Consider the following 13,489-nt stretch of genomic DNA (forward strand, 5'->3'; position numbering starts at 1 on the left):
ACTTCAGATAACCTCCCACTAAAGTGTTCAGCCGGTTTTTATGACTGGTCAACGCTAGTCAACTATACCACATCAGCATTTTTCAGTTATAAAATTAAAATAAGTAGGACCTAAAAAACTTTATGAGGACCCTCTTGTTCAATTATCTCAGCGCAACCAAATGGGAATAACAGTGACCTTACCTTCACATTTCCAATCACAAACAAATCAGTCTCTATAGCTGGAATTGTGCAAGCACAAGTTCAACAATAGAAAGAGAATCCGAACTGAGAAACAATCAATCTCTGGTTCGAATTTCTCTTCAAAACGGAGAGATCGCGTAAGCTTAAACAAACACAGATTAAGAAAAAAAAACAGAAATTGGAAGGAAATATTGAAACGAATTGAAATGAGTGAGAGAGAAAGTGAAAATTCAGGAAAGAGAAAGAAAAAGGTGAGACGAGAAAGAGAGGCGTGGGATGCGGGGTAAAAGAGACGACAGTCACACAGAGAACAGGACAAAAGAGTCCCTTCACCTTCTTCTTACTCAAGAACAACTCCAGATTCAACACTACAAGATTTTTTCCAGGCGGCAACAAATGCAGCGGCGTCGTCAGTTTCTCCGTCGCCGACAGCGTCGTACGACGTAACATCGAAAACACATTCCGATGACAAATTCGAATTTCCAGGATCATTCGGGTGTGGGTCAGAAGGAATCAAAGGAGTCGTCGGAGGAGAAGGATTAAATAAAGCAGGGGTTGAAGGAATTGGGGATTGAGATTCATCAAAAGAATGAGAATCAGACTTGTTTTTAGGTTTATGATAATGAAATCTTCCGTGTACATTGTTTGAATTTGGAAGAATGATTATTAAAATTGATAGGGAGATTAGTAGTAATCGATGAACAAGCTCCATTGATGGAGAATTTGGGGGAGTTGAGGTTTTTGAGAGTTTAGGGAAAGAAGAAGAGAGAAATGGGGGAAAGGGGTTGAAGGAAGAAGATGACGGTATTTTAGTCATTTCATAAAGAGTGGATCCCATTTTTTTTAATTCTACAATTAAAAATGCTGATGTGGCATAGTTGACCAGAGTTGACCGGTCATAAAAACCGATTGTACACTTTAGTGGGAGGTCACCTGAAGTTCGTACGATTTAGTATGACAAAATTTTGGTTGTACACCAAAGTGTGATTTGGGGTAAAAGTTTTATACCACATATGTAATTTACCCACAAAAAGAGAGGTTTTATACCTTCTCTAAATTAAAGGATAAAAATTAAAAGCCCATACGAGGGTTAGAATTCAAGTAATACTTCCAGAGGTAAATTAGGGGTAAGAAACAAGTAATGGCATTAAGGTAAATAAGGGGCAGTGGCAAGACAGTAATTAAAGGAGGTTCAACCTTTGTCTCTCCATCAAATGCTTGGCAAGGAAGTTTGGCCATGGTTATCCACGCCCCGCGTGTCTTGAAGTACACTTCGCGTGGATGACACCCTGAACTTAGCCCCCTACGGATGCATCTCTTCTCCCTTTCAAGCTAGGTACCCACGCTTCGCGTGATTTAAAGAACGCTCCGCATTGGTGACCTCCTGAGTTGTCTCCTCCACAAGTGGTTCTCTTCCTCTTTTCCTTGCAACAAGTCCACGCTCCGCATGATCTAATCCACGCTCCCCGCGTGACTCGGCTCCTGCTCCTTCGAACTAGAGATGTCCTCATCAAACTTATTTATTAAATTTTTTTATTCATATTAAGTCTATGAAAAAATACCTAAAACAATTATCATTTATACATGTCATGCCTTAAAAATTGTATCATATAATAAGAATTAATAAATCAGTTAAATTTTCATTTAAAATGGGTTAAATACCACCTACATGAATATCTCAAATCGCTGGCAAATATCACCAAATGATATTACAGATTTTGTATAACACAGAAGCCAAATATCCTTTTATTCCAAAACGTTACTATGTGACAGATCCCAACCACTCTCTTATTTGTTTTATCAATTTCTCATTACTAAGAGTTTCAACAATGGAGGAACACCCCTGTAACAAACTCCAAAAATACAATATACAATGCGAAATTTTCATGAAATTGCAACATATTCTGTGGAGAAACACATAAATAACATCATGTGATTTTTTTTTTACAAGTTAGAAGTGGAAGGAAATGGATGATCAGGTTTCTAAAAACATGCATCTATATTGTTTCCTTCCCAAATTTCCAGTAAATGCATTCTTCATCCTTACTCAAGAAGAAGAGTATGATTTTTTCCCTTGAGCCAAGCTTATACGAATTTCTCGTCCTTCAAGATCCTATAATACCAAATAAAAAATCGTCAATGAAGATAACCGAATACACCCGATCAATTAAAGAGGGATGGATACTATTTTATGGAATATGACTGGTGTTAAAAAATAAATATATGCAAGTGATATAAATATACCACTCCATTGAGGGATTGGAGGGCATTTTCCATCTCAGTTTTTGTTGAGTAGCAGACAAAACCATAACCCCTTGATTTACCAGTGTCTCCATCATAGAGAACTCTAGCTCCAACCACATTTCCATATTCTTGAAAAGCTGCTGCCAAGCTTTCTGAAGTTAGTGACCATGACAAGTTCCCTACAAATAGCTTGTGTTCTGTTTCTGGATATAATGGCTCTTTTGGCTTTGGTTTATCTGAAAAGTTCACCCTTAATATCCTCCCCATGTATTGCTGTCAAAATTAACCACACTTTATTAGCCGTTCGTTCGGTTGGATTAGAGTTACCTATTAACTCCTTAATCTTCAATTTGTTTTGTGATTAATCGTATCACTTTAAAAAAGTTCAAGAAGCTAACGAGACTTTATCAATTGATTTTTAGATTAAGTTAAGAGAATTTGTGATGTATTAAACAAAATTAAAAGAAGAGTTGTTTCTTACACTTCCATCAAGGTTTTCAATAACTGTATTACAATCTTCAAGGCTGCTCATTGTGACAAATGCGAATCCTCTACTTCTTCCTGTATCTCTGTCATAAAGAACCTTCACCAATTCACAATTCATCAGTACACATGATTCTCAATTAACACATTTAACAAACAATTCAGCAACCAAATCCCACATTGTTAAATATTTCTAGAAATGCAATTTTAACGTCAACAAAAAAAAAAGAAAAATCATATCAACTAAGTACCTAGAATTAAAATCTAATGCAAATGCAATCCTAATAAATCTAATTTACAAATGGTACTCTGTTTAATAACTTAGTTGATATGTAGAGTTTGAGTTTCTGACTATGTTATTTTATCTTGTTGTCAACTTGATAACGATAGAATGAAACTAGTTTGAGTTCATAATTTGATCAATATCAAAGACGATAGGAGAATGAGTTCATTAGTTAGTGTTGTTGAAGTTTTTGACGAAGGGTGATAAAAATCCGGCTGGAAATGGAACTGAATTGAATGATATGATTCGAATTGAGAATTGTAAAATGTTATAATTTAGGTTAGTTCTATAAATTCAGCTCGTATGATTCGAATCAGAAATTGTAAGATTCTAATAACAGTGTACCAATAGAAAAAAAAAAAAAAACTTAGTGAACAAGCACAATTTTTCTATGAAGTGTATAAAATACCTCAATGAGCTCAGGATTACCATAGTCTTGAATGATACCAGCAAGTTGTGCGCTGTCAACATTATAAGGTAAATTGCCGAAATAAAGCTTAGTGTTGATAATAGGATCAGCCTCAGCTTCAGGTGTTTCATCACCGCCTACTTCCTGCTGCTCTTCTTCCACAGGAGCGGTGGTTACTTCCGCCTCTTCCTGAGCAACGGCTGCCGAAACGACTCTTCCCGTGCGCCACGAGATTGCAACTGACGAGAGAGCGGATTCTATAGCATAAGAGCGGTGAGAGATGGAGGGCAAAGTGGCACGATTGGAGAGAAATTTAAAAACGGAATCAGAAGGGAAATGTTTAATGTTTGTGCATTTGAGAGTGTGAATTGAGGGAGAAAATGAGGCCGCAGCAGCAGTGGCAGCCATGGTGGATGGCGGTGATGGTGGTGGTGGTGGTTGTTCCGGTGAGCGGTGGAGGGGGAAAGTGGAAAGTTTGGGTAGAGGGATGGGGCAAGTGTAAATAGGACATTTGTGAAGGTGTGGAAGCAGACGTGGACAGATTGTGTCCAATAATATTGGGAGAGAACTAAATGAGATAAGATGAGGAGAGATTTTGATTGGATCACTTCTCTGAGTTACCAATCAGCCTCTCTGTTTTATCTTTAATCTTTTGGATTTATACTATTTATTTTTGCTGTAAAATTATTTTTAAATCAAAATTTTCCATTCAAGTAAAAGATTTTTTCCCCTAAATAATGCTATTTTTAGCATTATTTTTCCAACTAGACCCCGGTTAAAAATAATGTACACTGTAGTGTTTAATTTTTTAATTAGAGTCGTCAGAAATCGGTGAATGAATCACCGGTTTCAATAATTGTAAAGATCTTGGTAATTTATTTAGTGGGATCACTGCCATGTCTACAAAGAGCATATGAAAAGACGAGACCGGTTATTGAATAACCAGTCTCTCTGACACCGGTGATTGAATCACCGGTGTCAGCAAGCGTGCGATTCTCATTATACTGAGATTCGCACACGAACTCTGCTTCATGCTTGGGGAAGTAGAGTTCGTAAATTATTGAAGAGGAAAAATGTTGTTTTGCCGATTCAATTTCGGAAAAATTATATACTAACCTACCAGATAAAATCAATTTATATATACTTTTCACTCTTTTTTTTTCTTCACACTTCACTCTTCTTCTCTTTACATCAATGTTATCAGAACCGGAACGGACATCAAACCGGATTGATGACTGGGTCACGGGTCACTTGGTCGGATCGGATGGCTCGGATTGGTCGAACCGGATGATGTAATAAATAAATAAATAATATTTATATACATTAAATATATATAATTAATTTAAAATTATTTTTATTCATTATATATATCCAAAATAAATTATAAACAACTTTTGGTTTGTTATTTTTTTGTTAATTTGAGTCTTAAATATATAACGAATAAATTAAAATATATCAACTTATTCTATGCCATAAGATCTTTTTAAAAATATATTATAAACTCAAAATGGACAAATGATGAATGAGAAATTGATGCTCAAAGTGAACCATTTGAAATGGTTTGGAAGAAGATAAAATGAAATTAAACATTTACATCCCACATAGGAAAGAAATGAGAAACTTAACTAGTTTATAAGTAAATGAGCTTTACAAGCCTTTAACGAATTACTAGGGAAAATGCTCTCTCACGCGCATGAGGGGAGGTGCAATCGATTAACCATCGGGTCAGGGGCGCACCCGCACGACGTGAGCGACGCGAATGTCGCACCAAAATAGGTACCATGAATTAATTCTACCTTTTGTTTTTAATTTCATTGTCTTCCATAATTAGGTCCCGCCTAAACAAATACAGCCCGCCCGCCAACTTGCAGCGCTTACCCCGGGTCATTCCGGTTATTTCAACTTTGAAATTACCGGACCGGCTTTCTCGCCGGTCCGGTCCGAGCCTGATAACATTGCTTTACATCACAATTAATCTTCTGAATATACAAAACTCTCTTCATTTCACTATTCTTCTCAAAACATCACAATTAGTCTTCTAAATATACAAAACACTATTCATTCTTTTTCAAATGATCTCCCTAATCTTCATTCTACAAGGTAATAGATATTGTATAATTTACATTTCTAAGTAATTATATTGTTAATATTTGTATAATTTATATTTCCAAGTAATTAAAATGTTTATATTTGTTAGTAAATATATTTTTAGTTAGTAAATGAGTGTATTTAGTTAACTAAGTATCTTTTAGTTAGTAAATGAGTGTATTTAGTTAGTATATGAGTATATTTAGTTAACCAAGTATATTTAGTAGTTAATAAGGTATGAAAATATTTATATTTGTTAGTAAAATTATTTTTAGTTAGTAAATGTGTGTATTTAGTTAGTATATGAGCCTATTTAGTTAAGTAAATATTTTAGTATATCTAGTTAACTAAACTAAGTATATTTAGTAGTTAATAAGGTATGAAAATATTATTATTTGTTAGTAAAATTATTTTTAGTTAGTAAATGAGTGTATTTAGTTAGTATATGTGTGTATTTAGTTAACTAAATATTTTAGTATATTTAATTAACTAAGTATATTTAGTAGTTAATAAGGTATCGTAATATTATTATTTGTTAGTAAAATTATTTTTAGTTAGTAAATGAATTAACTAAATATATTTAGTAGTTAATAAGGTATGAAAATGTTTATATTTGTTAGTTAATAAGGTATGATTATACATATCAATTTCTCATCGACCTCTAGACGAAGAGCCTGCAACACGTCTTCTTATTATGCCCACTTTGTTTACAAATATTGCATACATAACTAGTCGTCCCCGTCTCAATCAAGTCCATCTCATTCCAAATTCTTGTTGACTTTGGCATTCCTTTCTTACGCTTCAACTGTGGATCAACAAGCACCGTCGACGAACTAAATTCGGGCCAATATTCTTGATGATCTAATGGTTGGAATGGATACTTATAGACACGTGAAGTCTCCTCCAATGTGTGTGCGGTGTCAACACATTACCATAAATCTATATGTAGATGCATACACACTACAATTGTATGAGAACAAGGTAGTCTACAATTTTGGAATTTGTAGCATGAACACGTACGAGCGTAGAGATCAACAATCTGGATGTTGTTCCCTTTCTGTTTGATGGGATCATAAGCTATCCGAACCTGACAAAGACCAGGTCGAGTGTCTAGTGATAAGAAAGATGATGTTGGATGATAGTTAATTAGGTCCAACTGTTGTGGATCCATAACCGAAGTTGGTATACGGAAACTCATTGGTTACAGGAAACATATTTGATATAGGTGTGTCATCAGTTACTCTCTCAAACTGAACAAATACCTCCACAATATTATATGTTGGTACATTGCTCAAATTATCGTAAATGAATTGAACATCGTCGTCATTCGAAATAATCATATGAGAATACGACAATAATGAGTCGTGAAAGATAGGAAACTTGTACACAATTCGTGTTATTTTGTCACCACTATTTAATATGGTAAATAATTTATTACTCTCCATCTTTTTACGTAACACACTGTTTAATCCTCCTATTTTGAAAGCAGATTATAAGGTCCTTGTCTTTTGTTAATATTAACCATTTGATCCCTTTGTCTTTTTTTTTTAGATTTTTAATCGAATATATCTTAGCCTTCAGGACAGCCACAGTACAATATGAAATGGTCATGTTACTCTGTTATTTTCTACGTGTCTGTTTATATTTCTGTAATTTAATTTTAATTTAGGGTTAGGGTGCAAAAATACCCCTAACATTTTGGGTCAGGAGCAATTTTACCCCTAAATGATTCAATCTTACCCTAACGTTGGAAGCCAAGAGCAATTTTAACTATAAATTGGATCAATTTGAGAAACAATTTCATCCAACCGTCTTCTCGGTCATGAATCTTGTCATCTACACTTCACACGTGCGTCATTATATCAGTAACAAATCATAAACATATGTTGGGATGTGGAAAAAAATATAAAAAATATATTGTATATTGTACGAATTGGACAAATTGAATTCAAAAATTTCACCGAATTTATAAATATTAATCTCCAATTTGTTATTAAATCATAAAAATACATGAAATTCTTTTTTAGAATAAATTGATATGCAATTGGTGCAGAATAAGGAACAAAAATATCTGTATTTTATAATAGTGTCTGAAATTGACCCAAATTATCAACGTTAGGGATAAAATTGCTCTTAGCTACCAACATTAAGGGTAAAATTGCACTGTTTTAGACGTTAAGGGTAAAATTTCTCTTGATCCAAAACGTTAGGGGTATTTTTGCACCTTAGCTCTTTAATTTAAGTAATTTTCTGGATATTTATAAATAGTTTTTACACATTAAAAAAATTACAGAAACCTAATTACTTCAATATCAATTATTCTGTATATCCAAAAATAAATTAAAAATCACAGAAAAAACCCTAAAAATATTTCGAGCAGGTTGTAAAAAACGACACCGAGCAGACGTCAGGAAACACCGCATTAATTTTTTTATTGACTAAAAGTGAAATAGTATGAAATTAATGTATTGAGTTGACACATATATTACAATATAGTGTGTTAGTCCTTTCATATGAGACTTTTATATTATTTTATATCTTTCCTCCTCCACTTTGATTCAAATTTCTACTTTTAATTGATGGAAAAAATTGATTCAAATTAATCATAGAGATGTATTCATTTAAATGATGAAAACTTGAGGGCCATGTCATAATTTTCGGAGGCAACAAAACAGAATAAATTCTATTGAAGAAATATTTAATGGTGGCGTGTATTTGAAAGTTAAAACGTGAGAAATGGAGATACGAAGTTATTCTATTCTCCCCAAAAGGTAAGCAAGAAAACACTCAATCAATAAATCAATCCCCACTTTTCATATCTTTTTTATATATTGAGTCAATAATTTAATTTTACGTGACCCTTAACTTAACATATAAAAAAAAAGGAAATAATCAATTGATTATAGAGCATTACTATTTTATTAACTAATTTGAAAGTGAAAACGTGAGAAATGAAGAAATGCAGTTACTCTGTTCTCGTCAAATAGTAAGCAAACAATAAATCTCCTCTTTTCATTCCTTGTTTGAATATTGAGTGAATAATTTAATTTTACGTAACCGATAACTTAACATGTTCTAAATAAGGAAATAATCAATTAATTATAGAGCATTAGTATTTTATTGACTAATTTGAAAGCCAAAGCATGAGAAATAAAGATACGAAGCTACTCTATTCTCCTCTAACAGTAAGCAAGAAGCAATCAATCCCCACTCTTCACTCCTTTTTCGTATATTGAGTCAATAATTTAATTTTACGTAACCGATACCTTAACATGTTCAAAATAAGGAAATAATCAATTAACTATAGAGCATTAATATTTTATTAACTAATTTGAAAGTCAAAACATGAGAAATCAAGGAATGAAGAAATGCATTACTCTATCCTCCTCATATGGTAATCAATCAATCAATCAATCAATCCTCACATTTCATTCATTTTTATAGCCTAAATCACTCTTTGTGGAACCAATATATATATTTATTTTAGATTAGAGAAAGTTTCACTTTTCTCATTTTGCCTTTCATTCTTCTCGTTCTAATTCTGAGCCTTTCATTTTTCTAATTCTATTCATCTCTCACCCTCCTATCAAAACATCATGTTTGAAGGTTTAGCTTCTTCTTTCTTCCTCATCACCTCCAAACTACAACAAAAAGGTGAGTTTTGATCTGTGTTTTTTTTTTCTTTCTTCCTCATCTCTAAGTTCTCATACTATTTTCTGTTTTCTTTTTTCAGTGTCTCCAAAGGTTAAGGTTAGAACTGCAGGTGAAGGCCATGAATATAACTGCACTTTTTTGCTCTCTTTGAAGGACGTTCCTTTTCTCGTACGACAGGATTCTTGTTTTCCAGGTATCTTTTTCATTATCCACAATACAACTTTTATGTTACTATGAAGTTCACATTGTGCTTGACACAATAATGGAGTACCATTTGGTCATACCTTCTGATGTGATATTGGTTATGAAAAAGAGATAATAACCAAATCAACAAGTTTTCCCGATCTATCTTAAGGAATTAATAGAATCAAATAACAAACATAAATTGGTGATAACAAACCAATCCCAAAGAATTAAAGACAATGAAAGGAGATCTGACCTTACACCTTCGAATAATTAAATTGGAACCTGAGTGTTTGGCGATTCACAAGTACCTTACCAAAATACTTGTTCACGATCAAGATAATATTGCAAGAATGATGACCCGGTCTCTCAAGCTCACAATAAAGAATTCAATCCCGGATTGAAAATAATTCCCAAAGGAAAAGAAGAACTTTTGTTCATAAAAATATTGATTTCTGATTGATTAAAATAATGAAGAATACAAGCCTTTATATAGGCTACAAAATAAACCTAAACCTAAACTAAAAAGGAAGTTGAATCCTAGTGCACCAAGGTAAAAGAAATCCTAATTAGACAAGGAAAAACATTAAATTCGTTTTTGTCCTTTAGAGCCCAATTTCAGCCCACTAATTAACATTATTTGGGCCTTTTAATTAGCTAGAAATAAGCTCAATCAAACCTATAAGGTTATAGCATTAATTTTAATGAGTCCCAATGGGTTTTGCACATGCCAAACACATGCAAGTCCAAAGCTTCTCTTAAAATATGATCAACCTTTTTACATATCACTATTATGGGCTTGGGCTTGGATACAACACAAAAACACACCATCTTTAATGACTTCGCTAGAATTCATTCCTTGTTTAAAGAAGCTCAAGATGAGTCCATTAAGCATTTGTTGGTCTTTCTTTGCACGATTCTTCGTCATAGGTCCAATTGACAGCTCCAATGGATCCCTCATGCTTCTACTAGGCTCCTTAACTCCAAGCTCCTTTGTTCCATGCTCTTGTGCTTTTGATATCACATCATTCCCTCTCTCTTGAAAAGGATTTGTCCTCAAATCTTCATCTCCTACGTCAAACAAAGATAAATCAGCCACATTAAAAGTTGCATGCACACTATACTCACCTGGCAAGTCGAGCTTGTAGGCATTATCCCCAATTCGTGCGACTACTTGAAATGGACCATCGCCTCTAGGATGTAGCTTTGATTTTCTCTGAGCGGGGAACCTTTCCTTGCGCATATGCAACCACACCCAATCACCGGGTTCAAATAGAACACATTGTCGACCCTTGTTAGCTTGCTTTGCATAATGCTCATTCTTCTTCTCCAGTTGTTGTTTCACTTGTTCATGTAACTTAAGCACCATTTCTGCCTTTTTCTTTCCATCTAAACTTTTCCTTTCATCAACAGGCAAAGGGATCAAGTCTAATGGTGTCAAAGGATTAAAACCATAAACAATTTCAAATGGTGAGAAGTTAGTAGATGAATGTATAGCCCTATTATAAGCGAACTCAATAAATGGTAGGCATTCTTCCCATGACTTAAGATTCTTTTGAATAACTGCCCTAAGAAGTTGTCCTAAAGTTCTATTTACTACTTCGGTTTGACCATCAGTTTGAGGGTGACAAGAAGTAGAAAACAACAGTTTAGTCCCCAATTTATTCCACAAAGTCTTCCAAAAATAGCTTAAAAACTTAGGATCTCTATCACTAACTATACTCTTTGGCATCCCATGCAGACGAACAACCTCTCTAAAGAACAAGTTAGCAATATTAATAGCATCATCAGTTTTATGGCATGGTATGAAATGTGCCATCTTAGAAAAGCGATCTACAACCACAAATATGGAATCATTACCTCTCTTAGGCCTAGGTAAAGCCATCACAAAATCCATGGATATAGCAGTCCAAGGTTCATTCGGCACAGGTAATGGAGTGTATAAACCATGAGGCATAACTCTAGACTTAGCTTTCTTACAATTAATACAACTAGCACATATTCTTTCCACATCACGTTTCATATGAGGCCAAAAGAAATGTTCAGAAATCATGTCCAAAGTCTTAGCAACCCCAAAATGCCCCATCAAGCCTCCACCGTGGGCTTCCCTCACAAGAAATTCTCTATGTGAACATTTAGGCATGCATAATCGATTATCTCTAAATAAGTAGCCCTCATGTCTATAAAATTTTCCAAAAGCAGTAAGTTCACAAGCTTTATAAATAGATGCAAAGTCTAGATCATCAACATATAATTCTTTGATATACTCAAATCCTAAACACTTAGCATGCATCACATTCAATAAGCTAACTCTCCTACTTAATGCATCAGCAACTACGTTTTCCTTCCCTTGCTTATACTTAATCACATAAGGAAACATCTCTATAAATTCCACCCACTTGGCATGTCTTCGGTTCAATTTTTGTTGACCCTTAAGATGTTTCAAGGATTCATGATCGGTGTGGATCACAAACTCTTTAGGCCATAAATAATGTTGCCACATTTGCAAAGCCCTAACTAATGCATAGAGTTCTTTATCATAAGTGGGATAGTTTAAGGTTGCACCACTAAGTTTTTCACTAAAGAAGGCTATAGGTCGACCCTCTTGCATTAAAACAGCACCAATCCCTACTCCCGACGCATCACACTCAATTTCAAACGATTTATCAAAGTTTGGAAGTGCTAAAACGGGGGCAGAAGTTAGTCTTGCCTTAAGCATCTCAAAAGCATCCTCTTGTGCTTTGCCCCACTTAAAGCCAACATTCTTTTTTATTACCTCGGTTAGTGGTGCGGCAATGGTACTGAAGTTCTTCACAAACCTCCTATAGAAACTCGCCAAGCCATGAAAGCTCCTCACCTCGGTAACTGAATTTGGCGTTGGCCACTCTTGAATGGCTTTCACCTTTTCAATATCAACAGAAACTCCTTGTGCTGAAACAATAAAACCCAAAAACACAACTTTCTCCATGCAAAATGAGCACTTAGAAAGGTTAGCGTATAATTTCTGTTCTCTCAAAACATCTAATACAACCTTAACATGTTCTATGTGTTCTGCCTCAGATTTAGAATAGATAAGAATGTCATCAAAATAAACAACAACAAATTTACCTATAAACTCTCTCAAAACATGATTCATTAATCTCATGAAAGTACTAGGTGCATTTGTTAAACCGAAAGGCATAACTAACCACTCATATAAACCATGCTTAGTCTTAAAAGCCGTTTTCCATTCATCTCCTAATGACATGCGAATCTGATGGTACCCACTCTTAAGATCTATTTTAGTGAAAATAACAGCCCCATTTAATTCATCCAACATATCATCTAACCTAGGGATAGGATGACGATACTTTACCGTGATTTTATTGACGGCTCTACAATCGATGCACATCCGCCAAGTTCCATCTTTCTTTGGTACTAGGATGACTGGTACAGCACACGGACTCATAGATTCACGAATCAACCCTTTTGCCATTAGTTCCTCGACTTGCCTTTGTAGTTCTTTTGTCTCCTCAGGGTTACTTCTATAGGCTGGTCGATTTGGAATTTGTGCTCCGGGAACAAAGTCAATTTGATGCTCAATTCCTCGAATCGGGGGTAACTTATTAGGCATCTCTTCGGGGAATAAATCCTTGAATTCCTGCAAAAGAGGGGAAATACTAGAAGGAAGGTTAGACTGACTTACAGAAGATAAACAAAAACTCTTACAATAAAATAATAATAAATTTTTGTTTTCAAAATCAGCTTGCTTTACATCCCTCAATTTAGCATATAAAGATAGATTTTGGCTTTTGTTAATGCTCCTCTCTTTTTCTCTCCTCTCACCCTCATTTCTCGACCTCGCTAATGCCTTTTCACTCACCTCTTCTCTCTTCACACCCTCACTGATTTTATCACTCTTATTTTCTCTCGCCTTAACCTTTTCCCTTCTCACAGATTGTTCTTGTAACATTCTTTGCATGT

The 13,489-nt window shown here is 34.5% G+C and overlaps 1 protein-coding gene across 1 annotated transcript; it reads right to left on the reverse strand.

Annotated features, from left to right (window-relative positions):
• Nucleotides 1-1,949: 1,949 nt before the first annotated feature.
• Nucleotides 1,950-4,098, reverse strand: LOC136219477 (28 kDa ribonucleoprotein, chloroplastic). The gene is made up of 4 exons (XM_066006895.1): nucleotides 3,602-4,098; nucleotides 2,908-3,009; nucleotides 2,427-2,699; nucleotides 1,950-2,295 (listed from the first exon to the last, which is right to left on the reverse strand). The coding sequence occupies exons 1-4, from the start codon at nucleotides 4,007-4,009 to the stop codon at nucleotides 2,230-2,232; spliced, it is 849 nt and encodes a 282-aa protein (XP_065862967.1). The 5' UTR covers nucleotides 4,010-4,098; the 3' UTR covers nucleotides 1,950-2,229.
• Between the last annotated feature and the right edge of the window lie 9,391 nt (nucleotides 4,099-13,489).

The sequence above is a fragment of the Euphorbia lathyris genome, chromosome 2 (assembly GCF_963576675.1).
Source record: "Euphorbia lathyris chromosome 2, ddEupLath1.1, whole genome shotgun sequence".
Taxonomy (NCBI): domain Eukaryota; kingdom Viridiplantae; phylum Streptophyta; class Magnoliopsida; order Malpighiales; family Euphorbiaceae; genus Euphorbia; species Euphorbia lathyris.